Below are 25,630 nucleotides of genomic sequence, written 5' to 3' on the forward strand. Positions count from 1 at the left end.
ATCTCAGAACATTTTCAGGGGTTTTTATTCAAACCTGTTCACGGTCCTGAAGAAAGAATGCAAGGTGCGACCAATTCTGGACCTCAAGGCCCTGAACTGCTTTGTGCGGGTACAGAAGTTCAGAATGGAGTCTATTTGCATGGTGGTGGCATCCCTGCATCAAGGGGATTTCCTTGATTTTATCGAGATCAAGGATGCTTACTTAAACATTCCAATATGTGTCTGTAACCAACGCTTCCTCCGCTTTGCTGTGGGAGAGTTTGTGGCGTTACCCTTTGTTCTCACCTCGGCTCCTCGTTTCTTCACAAAGATGTTGGTCCCAGTGCTGGCGTTGTTTCGTCAGCGAGGGATTGCAGTGTTGGGCTACCTGGATGACCTTCTCCCCTAGAGAGTCCCTTACTGTTCGGATGGACAACTTGGAAATTACTATACGGACTCTGAGGGAGTTTGGCTGGCTTCGGAATTATCAGAAGTCTTCTCTGGTTCCTTCCACGAAGCTGGACTATCTGGGTCTGACTCTGGACTCGACTCTTGCCAGAGTGTTCCTTCCTCTGGACAAACTCCAGAAATTGCATGCTGCGTTTTTCATCTCCTGCTGTCCAGCAGGGGGTCGTCCCTCGGGACTTGCATGCGGGTGCTGGGCCTGATGGTTTCTACCTTTTTCAAGGCATTTCCGTTTGTACAGTTTCATACGAGGTCCCTGCAAAGGGAGAGCTTGGCCAAATGAGACAAGTGTCTGAAGTCTATGGACAATCATATCTGGCTGAGCCAGAAAACAAAAGGGTCTCTGGTCTGGTTACTTCGTTCTCCAGTTCTTCGTCAGGGCAAATCCTTTCTCCCCCTGTATTGGACAGTGGTTTTCAAGGATGCCAGTCTGTCTGTTGGGCCAAGGGGAGTGGTCTCTTCATCCAGAGGTGTTTCATCAGCTACGCCTTCAGTGGGGCACCCCCAAGGTGGATCCGTTGGCGTCTCAGCTCAACAGGAAGGTGCAAAGGTTTGTGGCACGGTCACGGGATCCACTAGCAGACGCCACAGATGCACTGGTGGCCCCCTGGGGCCAGTATCGTCTGATTTACGCCTTCTGCTGTCCCAAGGGTCAATCTTCCATCCTGCTTTACAGTCACTGGCTTTGACGGCTTGGCTGTTGATAGCCAGGTGCTGAAATATACAGGTTTGTCTGGGTCGGTGTTTCCTACACTATTAAAAGCTAGAAAGTCTACCTCCTAGGAAGATCTACCATCGTACGTGGAAAGCGTACATTTCATGGTGTGAGCTGCTTGGTGTTCACCCTCGCTCTTTCTCGGTGGCTCGGGTCTTGACCTTCAACTGGGGGTTGAACAGAAATTGGCTTTGAGTAACATTAAGCACCAGGTGTCGGTCTTTGCTGTCTTCTTTCAACGACCCTTGGCCACACACTCACTGGTGCGTACTTTTTATTTAGGGGGTTCGACATTTGACTCCCCACTACCGCTTTGGGATCTCAACTTGGTGTGTTCAGCTCTCCAGAAGCCTCCCTTTGAAATTTTTCGGGAGATTCCCCTGCTTACTCTGTCCCAGAAGGTGACCTTTTTGGTGGCTATCACCTCTGTGCACAGGGTGTCGGAATTGACGGCGTTGTCTTGTCGCATTCCTTACTTGGTGATCCACAAAAATTAGGTGGTTCTTCGCCCCTGTCCGTCTTTCCTTCCAAAAGTTGTCTCTGGTTTCCATCTGAATGAGGACATTGTTTTGCCTTCCCTGTGTCCCTGGCCAAACCATCCGAAGGAAATTGCGTTGCATTTCCTGGATGTGGTTCGGCTATTCGGGTGCACCTGGCAGCTACAGAGTCTTTTAGGAAGTCAGACTCACCATTGATGCTCACGGATGGGCCTTGAAATGGATTGTCCGCTTCGTCTGTAACCATTTTTAGATGGATCAAACAGACAGTGACTCAGGCCTATTCGATTAGGGGTCAGGTTCCTCCTTTCTCTGTGAAGGAACACTCAGTGCTTCTTGGGCCTTCCATCATCAGGCGTCAGTGACGCAGGTGTGCAAGGCAGCTGCTTGGTTGTCGGTGCACACTTTCAGAAAGTTTTTTAAAGCAGATGTGTTGGCATCTGTGGATGCCTCTTTTGGCCGCAAGGTTTTGCAGGCTGCTGTTTAGAGAGTTTGTTACCTCTTTGGAGGTGTAATGTTTTTAGTTGGGCTCCAGTTGTTTTTTGGTTACGCTCCTGTTACCTGGTTGGCTACGGTTTAGCCTTGGAATTTTTTTCTTGCTGTTCCAACCCCTCATGTTTGACACCGCTTTGGGTTGTCCCAATGGTCAAGAAGATCAGGAGCTGTGTCCGTCCATAAATGAAAGAGAAAATAGGGTTTTTGACTTGCTGTAAAATCCATTTCTCTAATGTTCATTGACGGACACAGCACCCACCCCTCTGTGGAGTTGTAATACTTCTGACACTGCTTATAACAAAATGGAGTACCTATAGCAGAGAGGGGGAATATACCTTCTGAGACTGCGCATAGGTGGTGTAGTCAGTATTTTTTTTTTTCTGCCTAGTGTCCTACTCCATGTAGGGGGCAGTATAACCCAATGGTCACGAAGATCAGGAGCTGTGTCCGTCAATGAACATCAGAGAAATGGATTTTACGGTAAGTTAAAAATCCCATTATTTTGGGACCTTCACTTTTACAGCAGTGTGGTGGTAAGTATTAGGGTCGCACCGATACTGTTTTTTTATTTGGTGAGTACAAGTACCGATACTTTCAGTCAAATACGTACCGATACTGAGTACCGATACTTTACGGTACAATTTGCGTCCATACATAATAATTGGCGCAAATCGCACTGTAAAGAACCTCATGTGATTTGAACAGGTCAGGGATGCACTGTTCGAATCGCATGCGATTTCCACCACTGTTCCTGTATGTGTGTTTGGAAAGGGAAAAGCGCCATCTAGTGGGCAGTTTAAAAAAAAAATGTTAGAACTCATAGTACTTTTCTGGTCAAATGAAAAATCTGCATAGGTGTCCCGGTCCCGCTGATGATAGAAAATCACGGCCGCTGGAGGTGCTCACAGGGCTGCAGGAGAAGTTCTGGAACCCCATGGGTATAGGGTGGAAATGATGTCAGTTTGAGGGTGGGCCCCCTATACATCTCCTCCAGCCCTGTGAGCACCTCCAGCAGCCGTGATTTTCTATCAGCGGGATCAGGACACTATGCAAATTTTGCATTTGAACTGTACTTAATGTGAGTTCTAACATTTCTAATAAACTGCCCACTAGATGGCGCTTTTCCCTTTTTATACATACACACAAAGGAGCGGTGGGGGAAATCGCATGCGATTCTTTGCAGTGCAATTTGTGGCCATTCATTTTGTATTGAAGCAAATCACACCGCAAAGTATCGGTATCGGGAGCATTTTCACGAGTACTCATTCTCGTAAAAATGCTCGGTCTCGGCACCAATACCAGTATCCATGCATCCCTAGTAGGTAACTCATTTTTTAGGAAAATAATACAGATTTTAAAGTGGTTCTAAAGCCTTAAAGTGGAGTTCCACCCAGTGAACGTTTTTTTTAAATAAAAATACCCCCGGGACAGTCAGGGCTAGTGCATTCCACAATGGCTAGCCTCTGATCTGTCCCGGGTTGCACTTACCTTTTAGAAGAAATACTTACCTTGAAAATGTATTCTCCAGCGCTGCCATCTCAGGTGTGGGCAGCTTGAAGCCAGCGCGATCCTCTTCTGTGTCCTCTTCCGTCTTCTTCGGTCCCACGATGCACTGCACTGGCCCCGCCGTCACTTCCGGTGCCGCAGCGTCAATCCTGCACAGCTTCTGGGCATGCCCAGAAGCTGTTTAGCAAGGTATGATGGCGCCTGCACCGGAAATGACGTCGGGGCCGGTGCAGGCGCATTGATTCCTGGGAGCGATGACGTTCAGCTCCCAGGAATCATTGCATGCCAGGAAGTGACGAATCGCCGTGGCCGTCGAGGGGAGGAAGAAGGAAGTATGGTAAGTATATTTTCTTCTAAACCAGGTAAGTAAAAAAAAAAAAATTGTCATTATCCATTTGTTTTTCAGGTGACCCCGGGCATGAAGATGGAGGTAAGTATAATTTTAGGGTGGAACTCCGCTTTAGGGCATTCTATTTAAAAAACCTGCTGTCCCCCCAGCCACCTGTATACTCACCTGAGCCTGATCTTGATCCAGCGATGTCCACAAAAGCTGCGGCTTTCTCTGCTCTTTCCCTTCTCACTAGGCAGATTGAACGCAGTAGGAGTCATTGGCTCCCGCTGCTGTCAATCAAATTCTGTGACGAGGGAATGGTGCATTTACTTTGCAGGGGAAAAAAAAACAGGAAGAGTTTACTTCCTCTTTAAGGTTCAGCCCCGGTTCACACTTATGCGATGCGGGAAGGCTGCGAATTCGCAGCCTGTTCCCGCATCGCAAACGCACCCCTGGCAGTTCACACTGCCATATGCGATATGCTGGGGGTGTCAATGTAATCTTAACAACACCCCCAGTTTGATCGCATATCGCAGTGCGATCTGACAGTTTGCACAGGATCGGATCGCACAAGTGTGAACCGCTGTGCGATCTGATCCTGATGCGGCTGCAAAAAAGGGTCCCTGTGCGTTTTTGCTGCGGTGCGAATTCAGCCATACAAAGTGTATGGCTAAACTCGCACCGCACAGCCGATCGCATGTAATGAAGGAGCAGTGCGCTCCGACATTACATGCGATCGCCGCAGCCGCATCAGTGTGAACCGGCACTTACATCTAATTTATTACAAATGATGTAGAGCACCATGGAATAGTAACATTGTTGAAATATGCAGTATACGTAGTATACCTCTATATAACGTGTGTCTTTCTTTTCCACTAGGTGTTTTTGTGACGTATGTAATGTGGAAAAGTCGGAGCCCAAAAAAGTCACAGTGACAATGTGAAGTTTCTGATCTCTCTAAGGACAGACGTTCAAAGACAAACTGTTATTCTCTTATTTCTTCCCTGTCTCTGGCTGTGACAACAATGCACAGGTTCATTTATTAGAAGAAACATCGACTTCCACCCATCACTTTTTGGTTCCAGATAAACTACTTTGGAAATGTTGCCATCTGGTGGTTAATTTGTTAAAATATTATACTGACATTCTCTATTCTTGACCTACAGCTAAGAGTGACCTAGCGATACAACCCATGCTCAATCTTCCATGGATTATTATATTAAGGTGCTTTTGAAAAAGGTTTAATAATGGAACAGATATAAGTTCTACATTCCTTTTCCACAGCTATGTGGAATATATATATATATATATATATCAAATGTGTCTAATGTAATACAGGTGATGGCTGAACTAACAGGTATTAAGAGTACAGCCTATAAGGTCACTGAGTGGTAGGGACATCTCTGAGGCACTTTTATTTTCTCATTTACATACATTTATACCATTCAGACATCAAGATGGTTCCCTGCACTGCTTGTTGTAAGGAGGAACTAAACCCAAACTCAAAAGAAACCTGTCATCAGACAAACACCAGATCAGGAGCTTTGGGTATCAGTGATCTCAGTGCCAGTATGTTTTGTACCAGTTGTCTTTTCACGCAGGACAAGAAGTCAATATTAAGTGCCCATTGACACTCATGCATTCCCTTTTACTACATGTATCATGGTGCATTGTGGTGCTATTCACTTTAAATGGTACCCCAATGCTCTAAAAGTGTAGCAGACATCGCACTTGCAATGCAGCCACATCACAGTGTACAAACTGTGTGGGTCGGACGATCATTCGCCCGATTTTCTTATAGTGTGTACCCCACTTTAGAGTAGTGATCAACCTATATTGTTTTTTTATTACCGATACTTTGGTCATCGCATATCGGTATCGGCCGATATTTTCGTACATTACATTTTTTTTTTTTTTTTTGACAGGTACTGCTGTGGAGGGATCTAGGGGTCTAAAAGACCTCAAACCCCTCCTCTGCACTTAAAAGCATTCAAAACGCCAAGTTTGGCTGTTTTGAATGCTTTAATTTTTTTTGAAACTGGCGCCAGTACCCGGAAGTGATGTCATGACATCCCTTCCGGGTTTTTACACGAAGAGACGATAAGAGCCGAATGTGGCTTTGATAGGGTCTTCTCCTCGGCGTCGGTGCAGGATGGTTGCCCCGGTCTCCCGGTGGGACGGGAGACCTGGGCGAGCCGCGGGAGGGGGGGGGGGACGTCCCATCCTGCTCCTTGTAATGACAGCTGAGCGGCTTCTCAGCCGCATCGGTTGTCATTATAAAACAGCCAACCGTCGGCTATGGACGCCGGTACCGGGGTGATGCCTCTAGCTGCAGGTATCACTCCGGTGCAAGCAGGTTCCAGAAATATCTGCAATATCGGTAACCTCAGGGGCCGATTGCGATATATTGGGTAAAGTGCATATCGACCCGATATATCATATCGATATATATATTGATATATCGGCTTTGCCAATAATCGGTCGATTCCTACTTTAGAGGTACTAGCAGATTTAGATACACTTACAAATTGAACCCAAAAGGCTAGCACACACTATAAGAAAATCGGACGAATATTTTCGTCCAAAGAATTTTCGCACGATTTTCGTATTTTACGTACACAACTTTCGACAACCGATTCAGAAATTTTGTATGGAAATTCTCGAAGGGACAAACTGCAAAATGTTTCTCGTACGGGAACAAAACAAACGATTTTCGTTTTTAATTCGTACCATTTTCGTAAGATTTTTGCACAAGAAAAGAAAGACTGCGCATGATCAGAAACAATAAACAAGAAAAAAAGCCTTTGTTGTATGAGAATTTTCCGTTCTAATTTTCGTAAGAAAATTTTCATCGGTTCCGATTTGCTGTGAAACAACGAGGAACATCGGACAGTCGTTTGCCCGATTTTCTTATAGTGTGTACTCCACTTAAGAACTGGTAAGCTACAATATAACAAATGTTTCCTTTTGGGTTTAATGCCACTTTAAGCTGTCTGATGCTCCAACTTTCCTTGAATATTCCCTAGGGCTTTGCATGTTTGGATCATGCAAGACAGATCAGTAAGCGATGTAGAGGAGGGGTCCTCCACAAGAGGTGCTCATTACATCAGATTTAGCTTCTCTGTAAGGTCATGCAACATCATAGGGAACACCGTACACCAGAAAGTTGGGTGATTACAGAAAAGTGTGTGCCCCTGGCTAGATGAGTCCCTTGGGTAAAAAGTATCCCTTCAATTTAAACAATGGAGTGTTAATATTACCCAAATAAGTAAATCTAAATCAGATGAGCAGCCTAACAGATTGAGAAAGCACAGTGGCTTAGTTGTTTGCACTTCTACCTTGCAGCACTTTGGTTTGAATCCCAACCAGGACACTACATGCATGAACTTTTTATGTTCTCCATGTGCCTGCTTGGGTTTCTTCTGGATACTCCAGTTTCCTCCCACACCCCCCAAAGCCATGCTGGTAGGTTATTTGGCTTCTACCTGAAAAGGGCCCTGGTATGTGTATTTGCATTGGAGATGGGGACCTTAGATTGTAAGCTCCTTGAGAGCAGGGACTAATGTGATTATACAGTATGTGAACGTTGTTGACTCTTTTTAAATATCTGTAATGTATAAATCCTTTGGCAGGTAAACAGGTCACATATACTGTATGAATACCAGCTATATAATTTTGGAAAGCACTTCAGCATAATCTTTAGGCCTAATTCACACTGGTTGTTTGGCCATCTCTCCTAGATGCCTTTCCTACTGGCAGCAGCATTTTGGCAGAAAAAAAAAAAAAAACACTTGCCGCGTGTAACTGCATGTAAATGCGTTTAGGCGCATCAATTGATTTGTTAATTTATTTCATTGGCCAGAATAAGAATTTGTTCTGACCATTGAAAAATTAATTAACGTTCAAGCGTTATATGCCTTCAGCGTGTTTTAGATGCGTTGGCATGCAGCAATCATTTTTTCTGCCAAATTGCTGCTGCTTCTGGACGTGTTGGCAGTGTTCTTTTTTTTTTTTCTTTTGCCTATAAACTCCCCTTCCCCTAAACGCCTGTGTGTGCATAGATCCTAGGCTAAAATGCAGGGGCATTTAGAGGCACACAAAAAAAAACAAAAAAAACCACCAGACGTCCCTAACGGCAGCGTTAAAAACGTCCAGTGTGCATGAGGCCTTAATCATACGGTGTTTCTTAAATTCCTCGAAATATTACTTTACAATGTATGCCATTTAAGCAGTGAGTAAGGGACATGTAAAAACCGAAACAATAAACTATTTTTTTTCTATCTTCATTTTTTTGTTTAATAAAAATCTGCCTGCTCGGGGCACAGGATCAATATGATTGGTAGAACTCAATATAGGCACAGCAAATTCACAAAGCTGTGACTGGTCCTTGTATTATCTTGTCCTATGCGCCGGTTCCTGCATTGATGTCTATGGAAATCACCCCCCAAAGTTGCCAAAAGTATTACAGAATTTACTTTTAGAAATGGGTGTGGTGTTGCACTGGTTTGGACAGTGCAATTGCCGGCAATTGGCTCCGTTTTGACAAGCGATTTGACATGTCAAATCGGACCAATGTGAACGTGGGCTAAAGACAGGGAAATCCAACTCATGGGGACATAGATTGCAATAAAATCCAGACAAGTTCTGAACTTTCCTTATCTGTTCGTTCACAGAACACAAATTTTGACTGGTTACCGACAAACTGGCACAAATTTTAGCCGTGGACAACCGATATCGGTTTTTCGTTACCGATATTTTGGCCAATGCATATCGGTATCAGCCGATATTTTTGTACATTTAAAAAAAAAATTTTTTTTATTTTCATTTTCTTGACAGGCACTCTTGTGAAGGGATCTGGGGGTCTAAAGACCCCAAACCCCTCCTCTGCACTTAAAAGCATTCAAAACGCCAAGTTTGGCTGTTTTGAATGCTGTCCTTTATTTTAATCTGGCGCAGAGAACCCGGAAGTGATGTCATGACATCACTTCCGGGTTTATGCATTGAGACCTGATCAGAGCCGAATGCGGCTTTGATCGGGTCTTCGGCGGCCGTGCAGGCTGGTCTCCCGGGCGAGCCGCGGAGGGCGGCGGCAGGGGAAGGGGGAGGGGGTCATCCCCTCCCGCTCCTTTTAATGACAGCCGATCGGCTTCTCAGCCGCATCAATTGTCATTACAAGACAGCCGACCGTCGGCTATGGATGCTGATACTGGGGTGATGCCTCTAGCTGCAGGCATCACTCCGGTACAAGCACTTTCCCGAAATATCGGTAACCTCCGGGGCCCATTCTGATATGTCGGGGGGAAAGTGCATATCGACCCTTGATATATTAGCTTTGCCAATAATCGGTCGATCCCTAGTTTGCACCACTCTGCCTGGTATCCTGAAAATCTAAGGAGCTGGACAGGAATGCCTGCAGCCACACTGCAGTATTCAGGCAGCTAGCAGGGGGCTTAGTGTATTTTTACTGAAAGTACACCTAAGCAGGCTATATGCTGTGTGAATGTCACGCGGAATTCGATCAGTGGGTGGCCCTGTCACCACTCTTGTTCAACATCCCTCAACGGAAAAATCGAAGGAGATGGACATAAAATTGTTGGACTGTGGCTGTATCTAATCTGCAGGAGATTTTTGTCAAATTGAATAGCGTAGATGGGGGATTCTGATAGATTTTTCATCCTTCTAACCCTCACACTCGCTTTCCCAGTCACCTAACACTCACCTTCCTTCTAACCCTCATTGTAAGATAATCCTAACACTACCACTAAAACCCTCACACTAACCTTCCCAGTCGGCCAACACTAACCCTCCTATAGTCACCTAACACTAACTGTTCTTCTAACCCTCACTGTAACCTAATCCCAATATTAACTCTCCCTATAACACTCACGCCAACCCTCCTATAGTCACCTAATATTAACTGTCCTAATCCTAACACTTACCCTTTCTATAAAACACACACCAAACCTCCTATAGTCACCTAATACTAACTGTCCTTCTAATCCTAACACTAACCCTTTTTATGGTCCTCACACTAACCTTCCTATAGCCACCTAACACTGTCTTTCTAACCCTCACTGTAACCTAATTCTAATACTAACCCTCCCTATAATGCTCCCACCAACCTTCCTATAGGCTTCTAACACTAACCATCCATCTTAAGCCTCGTACACATGTACCGATCGTCGGCCGAACGATCGGCCGTCTTTTTTCCGCGGGCTGTCTTGTCTGTTGAAAACTGCAAAAGACTGCACACGAATTTTGTCGGCCAACAACAGCCGACTGCAGAAGTGATGTCATGTGATGGTTAACTTTCCTTGTCTTTTTTCTTTTCTGAGCATGCCCAGTCTTGCTAATCTGCTGTCTGTCGGCCGAAATCTGTACTGACTGGCGAACAATCGGCCGTTCTGGTGTTGGCCAACAAAAATATTAATGCCTGCACGACAGATTCTGTTCGGCCGAAAATGCGCTGTCGGCTGTCGGAAGCATCATACTAACATGCCTACAATCGGCCGATCGGTCGTCGGCCGAATATTTACGGCCGACAATCGGTACGTGTGTACGGGGCTTTACACTCATTGTAACCTGATAACACAAAATCTTCCTATAACCCTCACACTACCCCCCCTCCCCCCAATAGTCACATAACACTATCCTTAAAACCCTCATATAGACCTTCTCTGGCAAGGCACCCCATTTTTTGTGGACCTAAAAAATGGGGCGCCTTTAACATTTTTTTTTTTTTGCTTCACTGACCTACAGCAAACATGCAGCTAGTGAAGTTGTTGGGAGCCTATAGGTATGTCATCATTCTGCAGCGATGAAGAGGTTTAGTCAAAGTTGCCAGTTTTAGCGCACACGCATGGTGGAATCATAGACATGTGACCCAATCAGCACTGGGAGCAGGTGAGAGTTACCTGCACATGTCAATAGCAGGCCTGCTCCCCATGGGCCTCTTTGTTACAAGGAAAGAATCCCGGCACCAATTTGTACGCTGATTGCTGTAAATAGAGATAGGATTATGCCGTCCTCTGGGAAATGGCACTCTTAATAAGGAGCTTTTGCTTTTACCATTGCAGACAGTCACTTTCTATTTTTTTTTTTATCTTGTACATACATCATGCAAGGTTGCCCTTTACAGAAACATTAGGGTTAAATTAATAAGGAATAGAGCATATTCACTCTGTCTTGAGTTTTGTGAATAATGAGGAGCTGTTTGCACTTTATTCATGCAATTATGTGCAAGCAAAAAATTATATTTCCCTTTGATTTTATCAGGTAATCAAAGTGAAAACCGCTTCATTCGATTTTTTGCAGTGAATGAGTAAGTTTACACTTTGCAAAGTGAAGACTACTCCTTTAGTTAATCATCCCTGTCATACAAATAAAATGTTTAATTACACCCGGCTGTTTAAAATGTATTTATAATACCTTTAACACATTCTGTATGTTACGTCCAGTCGTTGCTGAAATTTTCAACGTAAGGCTATTTTGCTGCGACTCCCTCCCATGAACCTACATCCAAAATGTGTCCCTGCAGTTTTAAAGGGACATACTAGTGATGTAGTAGCTGGCAGGGAGATGAAGAAGTCTGATACAAGCAGAAGTGTTGGATGCTAAACATTCTCTAAAGCTGACCACACATTTGATCGAAATTCAGTCGGTTCAGCTGATTTTTGATCCATCTATGGCCATTCCCGCTCTTTATAGGTTGATCTCATGATCAACTTGACCACTGAACAGGATGTTGGAAAATTTTAATTCAATCAGTGGCTGTAGCACTGAACAGCATATTACTCTGTATCTAAAGCCTCGTTACACACGATCAGATTATCGGTCAAATTTTCGTCCCTTTTTTGTTGCATGCTAGTCTCATCGAAAATGAAGAGGTTCCTTTCATGCAAAAATTCTTATACGACAGAATTCAACTTCAGAAGTGATGTACAGTTGTGTTCAAAATTATTCAACCCCCACTGAAATTGATTGTTTTGGCCAGTTTGACATTGATTTTGATCATTCAGTCATCCTGCTTACAATTAAATCAAAGAGGCACGTGTAGGTCAGACAAATATAACATAACATTTATAATGAAATAACCACAAATGTCTTTTCTGTGCTCACATCATTATCAGTTTTATTCAACCCCCAAGTGACATTCAATCTTAGTACAACATCCTTTTACAGTTATAACAGCTTTTAAACGTGAAGCATAGCTTGAAACAAGTGTCTTGCAGCGATCTACGGGTATCTTTGCCCATTCGTCATAGGCAAAAGCCTCCAGTTCAGTCACATTCTTAGGCTTGTGCACTGCAACTGCTTTCTTTAAGTCCCACCAGAGGTTCTCAATCGGATTTAAGTCTGGTGACTGTGATGGCCACTCCAAAATGTTCCAGCCTTTAATCTGCAACCATGCTCTAGTGGACTTGGAGGTATGCTTGGGATCATTGTCCTGTTGAAAGGTCCAATGTCTCCCAAGCCTCAGGTTTGTGACGGACTGCATCACATTGTCATCCAATATCTCCTGGTACTGAAGAGAATTCATGGTACCTTGCACACGTTGAAGCTTCCCTGTACCGGCAGAAGCAAAACAGCCCCAAAGCATGATTGACCCCCCGCCATGCTTCACAGTAGGCAAGGTGTTCTTTTCTTCATAGGCCTTGTTCTTCCTCCTCCAAACATAGCGTTGATCCATGGGCCCAAACAGTTCTAATTTTGTTTCATCAGTCCACAGAACACTATCCCAAAACTTCTGTGGTTTGTCCACATGACTTTTGGCATACTGCAGTCGACTCTTCTTATTCTTTGGCGACAGCAAGGGGGTGCGCCTGGGAGTTCTGGCATGGAGGCCTTCATTACGCAGTGTGCGCCGTATTGTCTGAGCAGAAACTTCAGTACCCACATCTGACAAATCTTTTCTCAGTTCCTCAGCAGTCACACGGGGGCTTTTCTCCACTCTACACTTCAGGTAGCGCACAGCAGTCGAAGTCAGCATCTTCTTTCTGCCACGACTAGGTAGCGTTTCAACAGTGCCCTTTGCCTTGAATTTGCGAATGATGCTTCCTATGGTGTCTCTTGGTATGTTTAACATCTTTGCAATCTTCTTATAGCCATTGCCCTTCCTGTGACGAGTAATCACCTCTTCTCTTGTCTTCCTGGACCATTCTCTTGACTTCACCATGTTTGTAACCACATCAGTAAATGTCTAGAAGGAGCTGAGTATCACAGTCATTTTAAAGCTGCCTAATTGGTGCTTATTAGGCTTTATTGCTGCTCCCTTACATCCACAGGTGTTTTCAATACCTGATTGAAAACACTTCAATGAACCTCTGTTCTTCAGAGTGGTAGTCTTTAAGGGGTTGAATAATTGTGTCAATGAAGAATTCCCAGAAGAAACATTTACTACTGTATTACAAAACCAATTGATGTCATTTTAGTTGCATATGGTTCTTTAAGAAGTCCTTGTAGGGTTTCATTCTGAATACAATTACAAATGTACACTAAATTCCTTTACAGCATTGGGGGTTGAATAATTTTGAACACAACTGTAGATGTGTTGAATTGTTTTGTATGTGTTCTTTCCTTACGTACGATAAAAATTATATATCCTGAAAATTCGTAATCGGCTGTCGAAAGCACCATACTAACGATCCGAAGATTGTTCATTGGATGAAATTTTACTTCTGATTTTCTTATCCTTTGTAAAATACATTAAGCAGGACATGAACCAAATGAACCGGCTACAATTCGAGTTGTGGGTGGCCCTATCAACATCATTGAGCCTGAGCTTTTGACCTGAAAAAAAAAGAATTTGGTCTGAAAATTGTAATTGAATAGTGACTGCAGCCAATCAGCTACAGCCACAGTTCAGGTATTCCAACAGTCGCAGGTGGCCGCTATTAGAATACAATAGTTGGTGTCAGGAATTTCTTCCATCCATGCTGTTTAGCATGAATGGGGAAACCCACACTAAACAGCTGCAGGCTGGATGAGAAAAATCTATGAATGTATGGCTAGCTCTACCATAAGCACCTCCATTTCTTTCAATCTGTGCACGGGCCTTTACTCTGAAAGAAAGAAAAGATTCTCTCCATAGCAGTCCTTGATGACGAAACGCATAAGAGCCTGAGAACGCGGTCACCGTGACGACAGGACAATGATCGGCTGGCAAGCGTCTTCCCGGGAACCTCCGAAGAGCCGGCGAGTACCGAGCAACGGAGGATGAGACGCTGACCCCATATCAGTGTGTTGGAGTCACTCTGCTTGATCTATGGATTGCAAATTATTTGTGCCTTGAATATTGGAAATTCTATGAGTGAAATGAGGGAAGGAAAAGGGTTTTTTTGTAATAAAATTGAAGCTGTTTTTACAATATTGCCCTATGAGTCCTCCCTCTCTTTTCATTACATCCATAATACTGGTGCACATTAGAGCAATTCGAGGAGTATTCTGACAGGAATTGAGGGGTGTCAGCTTTACCTCTGGAGATTGATGTGCGGTTATACCAGGGAATCGCTTAAAGGCACAGTACAAGAACTGAGTTGGTGAGTACTACCAAGGTAGGGGTGCACAAGGTGTGGTGAAGGTGCATCCCCTTATCATTAAACAACGTGGTGAATGGACATTAATTTGTGATCTTGCCAAGAGACTGTGCATCCGCCTGATCATTATTATTGCAAACCCTTTTTTGGGATTTAAAAAAAGATTATAATAAGCACTGCTAATGTGGTTCACTTTTCAGGAGGAATATGGTTTGAATCTGAGTAGTGTAACACATATGGTATATATTAATTTGTGCGCATTTATAGCTGTACAGAATTACTGATTAAGTCTCTGTATGTAATACTTAGTGTATTTATTCATCCTAAGCGCTGGGTGAGCGAGCAACGGTAATTTAATATCGCACCTTACTCTTTTTTGAGGATGTGTGTATTTAACCACTTGCCGACCACCCACAGTATATTTACTGCGGCAGTCAGCCCCTCCTGGACAAAGCGACGTAGTACTACGTCGCTCGCCCAGGAGCCTGTAGGGGGCGAGAACGCGCCACTGTAGGCACGCTCCCGCTCGTTCACGGCCATCCCCGCGCGTGTGACCGGCGGCTCCGATGTCTGCCGGCCACTCGCGATCTCCCGCTGGAGAGGGAGAAAGGCAGACGGCTGATGTAAACAAAGCTGCCTGTCATTCTCCCCGGTGTAACTGCAGAGACTATACGATCCTGCTATGTAGGATCGTATGTCTCTGTGGTTACATCACACGCCCCTTGACAGTTCGAATCACGCCCCTAGGGACACACTTAACCCCTTGATCACTAATAAAGTTAACCCCTTCCCTGCCAGTGTCATTTTTACAGTAACAGTGCATATGTATAGCACTGATTACTGTAGTAATGTCACTGGTACCCCCAAAAGTGTAAAAAATGTCAGTCAGGGGTCCGATCTGTCCTCCGCAATGTCGCAGTCCCGCAAAAGAAAAAAAATCGCAGATCGCCGCCATTACTAGTTAAAAAAAAAAACAATAAAAATGACATCAATCTTTCCCTTAGTTAGTAAACCCAATAACTTTTGTGCAAACCAATCAAAATACGCTTATTGCGATTATTTTTTACCAAAAATATGTAGCAGAAAACAAATTGGCCTAAAATGTTAAAAAATTTTAATTTTGTACATTTTTGGGGGGGGGGGGGAATTTCATATAAAAAAATTTGAAAAATATTGTTATTTTTTAAAATTGACGCTCTTTTTTTTTATAGCGCAAAAAATAAAAATCGCACAGGTGATCAGATAGCACCAAAAGAAAGCTCTGTTTGTGGAAAAAAAAAGTACGTCAATTTCATATGGGTACAGCGTCGCACAACCGCGCAATTGTCCGTTAAAATTACGCAGTGCCGAATCACAAAATAGGCCCTGGTCTTTGAGCAGCCAAATCCTCCAGGGCTTAAGTAGTTAAACATTTTATTTGTATGACAATGTCTTTTTAACATTTTTAGGGAATGCAGCTTATCAATTCCCAAGGAATTTGTGGCTTACAAATAGTCCACAGGAACCACAGTACACGTTCTCTACCACTGCTTATGAGTAATAGTCCTTTCACAAAGGCCATGTCCGGTCCATTCATCTGGGTGATCTGTGCACAGATAGATCCCCTGCTGAATTGGAGCAGAAAGGGGCAGATGTCACTTTTGTGACATCCGTGCACACTTCGTTTTTCTTTCTTCTGCATTTCGACAGCGAACCTTTCTGGACTCATGTTCGATCTACGGGCAGTGGGAAGAAAATGGACTTACGTTGGCTTACCTCAGGCTACTTTTAATTTTTGTCACGTTTAGGTCCATCATCCTGTCTACCCGTTCGCCATTTTTTTTTTTTTTTTTTCAAAAAGCTTGAAAACCTCTCACCTTAGATGGCCATCACGTGATCCTCTGCAGCACTTCTTCTCAGAGTAAAGACTACTTACCTGCCATTTGTTAAATAAAATACTTATATCAATGTAGGCTCAAAATTATAGATACCACATCTAGTTGTGAAAAGCATAAAACAAATGGACTTTTGAAGTACCCAAAAATTACATTTTACATTCATCAGCTGTGCATGGTGGCCAATCAGCTTCTAACTTCAGTTTGCTCATTTGCAGAGTTGCACCAGATTTTTCACTCTCCAGTTTTAGTAAATCAACCCCTATATGTCAGTTTAATATAATCAATATACAGTACAGCATTCAACTTTTCACCTATATACTGTTTATGATGACTAATGACGCAATGGACAGAGGGATCCTTATTCCTCTATGAATCTCGGATTCTATCTATCTATCTATCTATCTATCTATCTATCTATCTATCTATCTATCTATCTAATCTATCTAATCTATCTAATCTATCTAATCTATCTAATCTATCTAATCTATCTAATCTATCTAATCTATCTAATCTATCTAATCTATCTAATCTATCTAATCTATCTAATCTATCTAATCTATCTATCCTGGGGCCCTCCATTGATGCTCCTGGCTCCTCCACTCTTCTGAGTGTCCCCATTGCAAACCGATTGCTTGTGGTCTTGTTCCCATGCACACACACACACAGCATGACTCAGCCCTGCCCCCTACTCTTTGCTCACAGGCTGTGATTGACAGCAGCAGGAGCCAAAGGCTTTTGCTGCTTCCACTATGGCCAGTGAGGAGAGAGAGAGAGAGGAGACAGTTGCTGCTCTCAGGCACAGCACTGGATCAAGATTGGGCTCAGTTAAGTAATAGGAGGGGCGCTGCGGGGGAGCAGAACACAGAAGGTTTTTTTTTACCTTAATGCAGAGAATGCATTAAGTTAAAAAAACTTAATGTAGGTTCACACTTATGCAAGTTGTAGTTGATGAATATTCCCTGTGCGTTTTGCATTTTTTTTACATGTGTTTTTTGGGAGGTGTCTGTTGACATGCAGAAGAAACCAGCAAAAAACACATCAAAAGCACAAGCACTGCGTTTTTTTGTTTCTGCTACATTTCCAGTTGAAGTCTATGGAACCAAAAACACAACCAGCTGCATGCAAAAAAGTCTCTGACCCTTTCCAAAAACGCACCAGTTTAAAACACACAGATGTGAACATGACCCATAGGAAATCATGTTAAATGGACTGTAGTGTGTTTCTGCAAAACTGAAAATGCATAGGTGTGAACTAGGCCTTAATCTTTTAGGCCTGGTTCACACCTAAACATTTTTCGCCTTTGCAAAAACACACTACAGTCCATTTTACATGATTGCCTATGGGTCACGTACACATCTATGCATTTTATAGAAAGGTCAGGTACCAGCAGGTTGTGTTTTTGGTTCCATAGACTTCAATGGATCAAATACCCATAATGAAAAATGCTAAATGCACCTGGAACATGCAAATCGCAATCTGCATAGGTGAGAACCAAGCCTTATGCCTCGTACACACGCAACGATTATCGGCCGACCGATCGTCTGACTTTTGTCCAGAGTTGTGTTTTGTTGGTTGGAATTTTCTCGGCCAACAAAAATCTACTTCAGAATTGATGTCATGTGCTGGTTTACTTTCCGTGTGTTTTTTCTTCTCTGAGCATGCCCAGTCTTGCTCATCAGATTTTTGTCTGCTGAAATCTGTACTGACTGACGGAAAATGGGCTGTTGTGTTGATGGCCAACAAAAATTTTATAGCCTGCACACCAGATTTTATTCGGCCGAAAAGTCGCAGTCGGTTGTCGAAAGCATCATACTAACGAGCCGAAAATCAGCCGATCAGACGTTGGCCGAAAATTCCCGGCCAATAATCGATGCGTGTGTACGAGGCATTAGAACTTTGCCTAGAAATGCACAATTAAGCTGACACTTTACAGCTGTCAAAGACTATGCAGTGCAAGGTTCTGCCGGGTTGGGTCAAAATGAAATGGACTGTTTAGGCCGGCCCTTAAACAGATTAAGTACAGTATATCATAAAAATGTGGGATGTATCAGATTAAGTCTCCGTTTCCACTACCGCGGCTACGAAGTCATGCTACTTCTAGCGCGACTTCGAAGTGAAAGTAAACTGCGGCTTTCAGTGCGACTTGTCCCTCATTATAGAGGGAAGTCGCACTGAAGTCGGCTCAAAAGTAGTGCACGAACTACTTTTGAAGTCGCCGCAACTGAAGTCGCGGCAGTGAAAACGGGCCCGATTGAAACGAATGGCTTTTGACTTGCTGTGCGACTTGACATGTGTCAAGTCGCACAGCAAGTCGCACTAGTGGAAACCGGCTCTTATAGTCCATCAACTAGTTGGCTGGTTGTTCTGGTGCTTCTGATCTATGAACGGTGAGGTTGCCCAGGTCTGCTGTAGTTGAGATGCTCCAAGCTTGTCTTATGCAAGTCCTGAGGAGTCGTTGGAGCCTGTCAGAGAGACACAGGGGAACAGAAACAAAGCATAGCCATCACCTGGCAACCAAGCCCAGGCAGGAAACTCCACAATGATTTCAGCCTTTCACCTGGGTCTTCGTCTACCTGCAGCCCCACCTACAGCACTCCAGTCTTGTCTTCTCTCTGCCTGGTGCTCAGTGCATTGGGCTCGACCAATCTGCATGTCCTTGCCTACTTCTACAATGACCATCACCTTGTATCCTGACTACCTATACCTGCTGCATGGTTCTCCTCAGTGACATTGCTCAGCCAGGTTTCTTACCACCCCTAAGACTATCCACCATACCTGGCTGATATACAGCTCCTCGCTTTGCATGCATCGGTTGCAGTCTACTTACGTCTTTTCTGGCTTTCCTCTGGCTTTTATTGCAAGGGATTCATTGCAGGTGAACTGAAAGACATCGATCAATGAATTTCACTTGTTTTATAAAAAATATTCACTGCAGCAGCAGAAAGGATTGCCTACAATGATACGGTGGAATTGAAAGCCCATTGTAGTAAGAAATACTGTATTCTGATTACTATGTGTACTTAAAGCCTATTCTAGTTTTCTGGGTATGTACAGGCAGTTACCGGGTTACAAACAAGATCGGTTTTGTAGGTTTGTTCTTAAGTTGTATTTTATGTAAGTCGGTACATTTTTTTTTTTTGGATAGCATAGGGAAGGGTAACACCCTTGTAAAATTTGTTTTGCTGTCTGTACTCCTGTTCAGAAGATCTCACCTCACTTTCTTTCCCTGTGACAATTGGATTTTGAATATTTTGGCTTATCGTGAAAGCAAGGATTGGTGATCAAGCTTCAGTGGAGACACATTTTTCCCATGGTAACTCTTAAGCTGCATACACAATATACAACTTTTGTGTTTTAGATTTACCTTCAACTATGTAGTGCAAGGGCCTGCCTGATTGCATACAAACTAAAAGTGTTTAGATTTGATCTCATATTATATGGTTTTGGTAAATGTAAAGGAAAAAAATCTAAAGACAATTGTATAGTGTGTATGGCCCATTAAGCTGGATTCTTTAGATTTTTTCCTTCAGACTTACCAAAACCATATAATATGAGGTCAGACCTAAACACTTTCAATTTGTATGCAATCATGCAGGCCCTTGTACTACATAGTTGAAGGTAATGCATCGTACACACGCAACGATTGTTGGCTGACCGATCGGCCGTCTTTTGTCCAGTGTTGTTGTGTTGGTTGAAATGTGCTCTAGACTGCACACGAATTTTATCGGCCAACAAAAACCAACTTCAGAAGTGATGTCATGTTCTGGTTTACTTTTCGTGTGTTTTTTCTTCTCTGAGCATGCCCAGTCTTGCTCATCACATTTTTGTCTGCCGAAATCTGTACTGACTGAAGAACAATTGGCCGTTCTGTTGACGGCCAACAAAAATTTTATAGCATGCACACCAGATTTTGTTCGGCCGAAAAGTTGCAGTCGGTTGTCGGAAGCATCATGCTAACAAGCCGACAATCGACTGATCGGACGTTGGCCGAAAATTCACGGCCAACAATCGTTGCGTGTGTACGAGGCTTAAATCTAAAGGAAGTCTACCAACAAAAGTTGTATAGTGTGTATCCAGCTTTACTGGAGTGAATTTCCCTACCTAGAGTTAGATTTTCCTCTCACTTTCTGTTTGAGTTGTATGTAAGTTGGATGTATGTAACTCGGGGACTGCCTGTATTCATTTTCAATCCACATGTCTTTATATTTCCACATTATTCTGCAAACCAGTTTGCCCAGTAGGAAGAGACAAACCATACAATACTGGCAGCTTACGGCGCTCACCTTTTTTATTTATTTATTTTTTTTCTAAAAGAAAAAAACTTGCTGTAACTGCTTTTGCTGGCATTAGGGTTTCATTTGTTTGTCACTTACTTTAAGTCATATAGTTACAAATAGTTAGTAAAGTTGAAAAAAGACACCAGTCCATCCAGTTCAACCTATGAAGAGTGTGTGTGTTTGTATAAGTGTTTATGTCAATAGTACATTGTATACCCCTGTATGCTGTGGTCTCTAAGGTGCCCATCTAATAGTTTTTTGAAACTATCAATGCTCCCTGCTGATACCACTGCTTGTGGAAGAGAATTCCACATCCTTACCACTCTTACAGTACAGAACCCTTTACGCACTTTAAGGTTAAACTGCTTCTCTTCTAATTTTAGTGAATGGTTGCATGTATTTTTAAATTCTCTTTTGGTGAAAAGTTTGTTCCTTATGCAAGGGTCGCCAGTACAGTATTTGTACATTGATATCATATCCCCTCTCAATCGTCTCTTCTCCAAAGAAAGTAAGTTCAATGCTTGTAGTCTTTCCTCATAGCTGAAGTCCTCCAGTCCCTTTTATTAGCTTTGTTGCCCTTCTTTGGACTCTCTTCCGTTCCTTCCTGAGGACCGGTGCCCAGAACTGAACAGCATACTCAAGATGCGGCCGGACCAGAGTCTTGTAGAGTGGGAGAATTATAATTTTATCTCTGGAGTCAATCCCCTTTTTAATACATGCCAGTGTTCTGTTGGCTTTGCTTAAAGCAGCTTGGCATTCCATCCCATTGCTAAGCTTGTCATCTACCAGGACCCCCAGGTCCTTTTCCATCCTAGATTCCCCTAGAGGGGTCTTTAGCATTTTAATAAAATAGGATGAAAAATCAGTTAAGGGTTTGACAAACTTTGAGTTATTTGTCCCTTCATGAATGTAATCACCGCAGGCTGGCAAATTCTGGTCTGGCAGCCTACATACAATAGAACAGAAATAGAAAGGAAGACTTCCAATAGGGACCCTTTTTTCCAGTGACAACTGTTATCTGGGATTTTCTAAGTTTAGGGAGATTCCCTTGTACTTCCTTTTGTTTCTATGGGACAGGAAGTTTAGGCAAATCTCCTTATTGGGACATATAGGGCAAATAAGAAAAAATCTGACAGGGGCTTTTACCATTCCCTACTCTATCCAAAGAACAAAAAGGTTTTGGCTTTAGATATATACTTTGTGTCATTTTCTGTGGTGCTGATAAATGTTCTATTTAATTATTAAAGCAGAATTTCACCCAAAAGGGGAAGCCCCACTCTTCCTCCTCGTTACCCCCCCCCCCCCTTCAACTTTTGGGACTTTTAAATTTTTTTCCGGGGGGGCTACCTAGTTTGACAATTCTCCCCCCCCCCCTCCCTGCCTGACACTTCAAAGGTCCCAAAAAGCTACAGGGCCACCCACAGGGTGCAGCGCGGCTCACGCATGCACATTGGGCAGCTACAGTACCGGTGAAGCCGGCTGCCCACAGTTGATATGTCAGGGTCTGAAGACCGGTGAAAAAAACAGCTCTGGTGAGGACAGCGCTGGATCCCTGGACAGGTGAGTGTTTATTAAGTCAGCACCTATAGTTTTTGTAGCTGCTGATTTTTAATGTGAAAAACCTCTTTAACTGAGTTGACATACACGGTACAAACTGATTGTATAATTCATGTACAGTTTCCTTTAGATTTGCCATACACACCAATCAAGAATCAGCCATAACTTTATGACAATCCACCTAATATTAAGTAGGTCCCCCTTTTGCTGCTAAAGCAGTCCTGAATTTTCATGGCATGGATGCCTCTCTAGACCTCTGAAGGTATACTGTGGTATTTGGCACCAAGCCATCAGTAGCAAATCCTTTAAGTTCTGTAAATTGCGAGGGGGGCCTCCATGCATCAGACTTGTTTTTCCAGCACATCCCAGTGAGATGCTCAATGGTTTGAGATCTGGAAAATATGAAGACCAATTCAACACCTCAAACTCGTTGTTGTGTTCCAACTATTCTTGAAATTATTTTGCAGTGTGGCAGAGCACATTACCTGCTGAAAGAGGCCACTGTCATCAGGGAATACCGTTTTCTGGATGGGGTGTACTTAGTCAGCAACAATGTTTGTAGATGTTAACATGAATGGCAGGACCCAAGGTTTCCCAGCAGAAGGGGAAGGTTTCCCAGCAGAAGGTTTGCCTTTTTCCCATACTGCATCCTGGTGTCATCTCTTCACTAGGAAAGCATCACACATGCATCGGCCACCCAAATTATGTAAAAGAAAATGTCAATCAAAAGACCAGGCCACCTTCTTCATTGCTCTGTGGTCCAGTTCTGGTCTTCTTCATTGCTCTGTGGTCAGTTTTGATGCTCACATGCCCATTATAGGTGCTTTTGGCTGTGGACACAGGTCAGCATGGGCACTTTGACCAATCTGTGACCCACACAAAACACACTGCAATGTCCATTTTTTCTGCTTTCAGCACAGCAACTTCAGGGACAACATGTTTAACTGCTGCCTAAAAAATCCCACTGACTTTCAGATGGCATTGATTGTCACCTAACCTGTCAGAGGTCATAAACCTATGGCTGATCGGTGTATATCTATAATCTGGGGGCCTGTCTAACCACTTGCTGACTGCCTAACTACTATTTACGTCGGCAGTCAGCCCCTCACAGGCAAAGCGACGTAGTACTACGTCGCTTGCCTGTGAGGCTCTAGGGAGCGAGCGAGCGCGCGCTGCCGGATGCGCGCTCCCGATCCCTCACGCCCCCCCCACGCGTGTGAGCGGCGGACCCGATGTCCGCCGCTCACTCGCGATCGTCGGTTACACCGGAAGAAAGGCAGGCGGCTAATGTAAACACAGCCGCCTGTCATTCTCCCCTGTGTAAGAGCAGAGATCATACGGTCCTGCTATGTAGGACCGTAGATCTCTGCTGTTACATCACTAGCCACATCCAATCACAGTAAGAAGCACGCCCCTAGGGACACACTTAACCCCTCCTTCTCAAATACAGTAAACCCCTTCCCTGCCAGTGTCATTTTTACAGTAACAGTGCATATGTATAGCACTGATTACTATAGTAATGTCACTGGTACCCCCAAAAGTGTCAAAAATGTCAGTCAAGGGTCCGATCTGTCCGCCGCAATGTCACAGTCCCGCAAAAAAAAAATCGCAGATCTCCGCCATTACTCGTTAAAAAAAAAAGACAAAAATCTTTCCCTTAGTTAGTAAACGCAATAACTTTTGCGCAGACCAATCAAAATACGCTTTTTGTGATTTTTTTTTTTTTTTTTACCAAACATATGTAGCAGAAAACAAATTGGCCTAAAATGTTAAACAATTTTGATTTTTACATTTTTTTTTGGGGGGGAGAATTTCATATAAAAAAATGTGAAAAATATTGTTATTTTTGCAAAATTGAGGCTCTTTTTTTGTTTATAGCGCATGATCAAAAAATCGCACAGGTGATCAAATACCACCAAAAGAAAGCTCTGTTTGTGGGAAAAAAAGGACGTCAATCTCATTTGGGTACAGCGTCGCACGACCAAATCGCAAAATAGGCCCTCGTCAGGAAGGGGGTAAAATCTTCCGGGGCTTAAGTGGTTAATTAATATATTCAGGTTATATATACTGTAACTAAGCACTCTATAGTCGTTGCTGGATCAAAATGAGATTGTACAACCACATTTCACCATGTATGGTCAACCCTATACTGATGATATGGGTAACTGTATATTGTCTATCATTGTGCCGCCGTATTACATAATATCTATAGTTCCAACTTCTTGAGAAGCCAATTAATATTATACTGTTTGTTTCAGGTCATTAGATGGCATTAGGTCGGACAGATCTAGGCAAGCACCCCTTGCTTATGGAGTAATCATGTTGTCCCTGGTTTCTGAAAATGGAGATTAACAAGACCAGATCACAGATAGGAAGCAGAGTGTCTGTAAGTACAACGTTCAGATCGATGAAGTAGTCTGTGTTTCTGCATTATTTCTGCACTAGTTCTGCATCTTGGCCTCCTTGGGAATTAATTTGCAGCTATTTAAAAGCCACAAGCACTGCAGCCTCTGTCAGCAAAGCATTATAGGGCTGTTTAAGCTCTCTTGGAACCTTCCTCATAATTCATATTCTATTTCTGTAGGAAGTCACCAAATGTCCACATCAGAGTGCATCGTGGGTTCAATGGTGATATTTTAGAAATGATTGGATGTGGGTGAGGTTGTTTACCTGCTTACTTCCCTCTGGGAATCTAATGGTCAGCTCCTCCGCACCAGGCCTGTGTTTATAATATTCACACTCATGGTCCAGTGCTTACGGCAGTAGGGTAAGGGGGAGCAGCACAAAGCTTCACGTTTACCAATTGTGAAAAACTTTTCCTTATCTTCTTTCATTTTTCCCACCTTAGATAGTTAGTCAGGTTGAAAAAAGACACAAGTCCATCTGGCTCAACCAATAAAAAACAAAAACAGTAAAGAAAACCCAACCACACAATCCCATATACACAATCCTATACCATCAGTTGATCCAGAGGAAGGCGAAAAAACCCCAGCGAAGCATGATCTAGTTTGGTACAGCAGGGGAAAAAATTCCTTCCTCATCGACCGAGAGGAAATCTGATATTCCCTGGATCAACTTTACCTATAAATATTAGTACCCAGTTATATTATGTACACCTAGGAAAGAATCCAGGCCTTTTTTAAAAGCAATCTAGTGAGCTGGCCAGAACCACCTCTGGAGGGAGTCTATTCCACATTTTCACAGCTCTTTCTGTATTTGGAGACAAAATCTGTTTTCCTCCAGATGTAAAGAGTGCCCCCTTGTCCTCTGTGTTGACCTTAAAGTGAACAACTCAACTCCCAAGTTCACTGTATGGACCCCTTATGTATTTATACATGTTGATCATATCCCCCCTTAATCTCCTCTTCTCAAGAGAGAATAAATTCAGTTTCTATA

At 43.3% G+C, this 25,630-nt stretch overlaps 2 protein-coding genes across 2 annotated transcripts in view; both read left to right on the forward strand.

The window, feature by feature from the left end:
• DPM2 (dolichyl-phosphate mannosyltransferase subunit 2, regulatory) overlaps positions 1–5,271 on the forward strand; it is a 235,994-nt gene extending 230,723 nt beyond the window's left edge. The window contains exon 4 of the mRNA XM_082262790.1: positions 4,868–5,271. Coding sequence (XP_082118916.1) covers positions 4,868–4,923 — 56 coding nt within the window. The 3' untranslated portion in view covers positions 4,924–5,271. The remainder of the gene's footprint in view (positions 1–4,867) is intronic.
• A 19,231-nt stretch (positions 5,272–24,502) lies between these two features.
• Positions 24,503–25,630, forward strand: part of PIP5KL1 (phosphatidylinositol-4-phosphate 5-kinase like 1) — a 50,066-nt gene continuing 48,938 nt past the window's right edge. The window contains exon 1 of the mRNA XM_082264510.1: positions 24,503–24,620. Within this exon, the coding sequence (XP_082120636.1) occupies positions 24,576–24,620 (45 nt within the window). The 5' untranslated portion in view covers positions 24,503–24,575. The remainder of the gene's footprint in view (positions 24,621–25,630) is intronic.

This window comes from Pelophylax lessonae (genome assembly GCF_965119305.1).
Source record: "Pelophylax lessonae genome assembly, chromosome: 7".
Classification (NCBI taxonomy): Eukaryota; Metazoa; Chordata; class Amphibia; order Anura; family Ranidae; genus Pelophylax; species Pelophylax lessonae.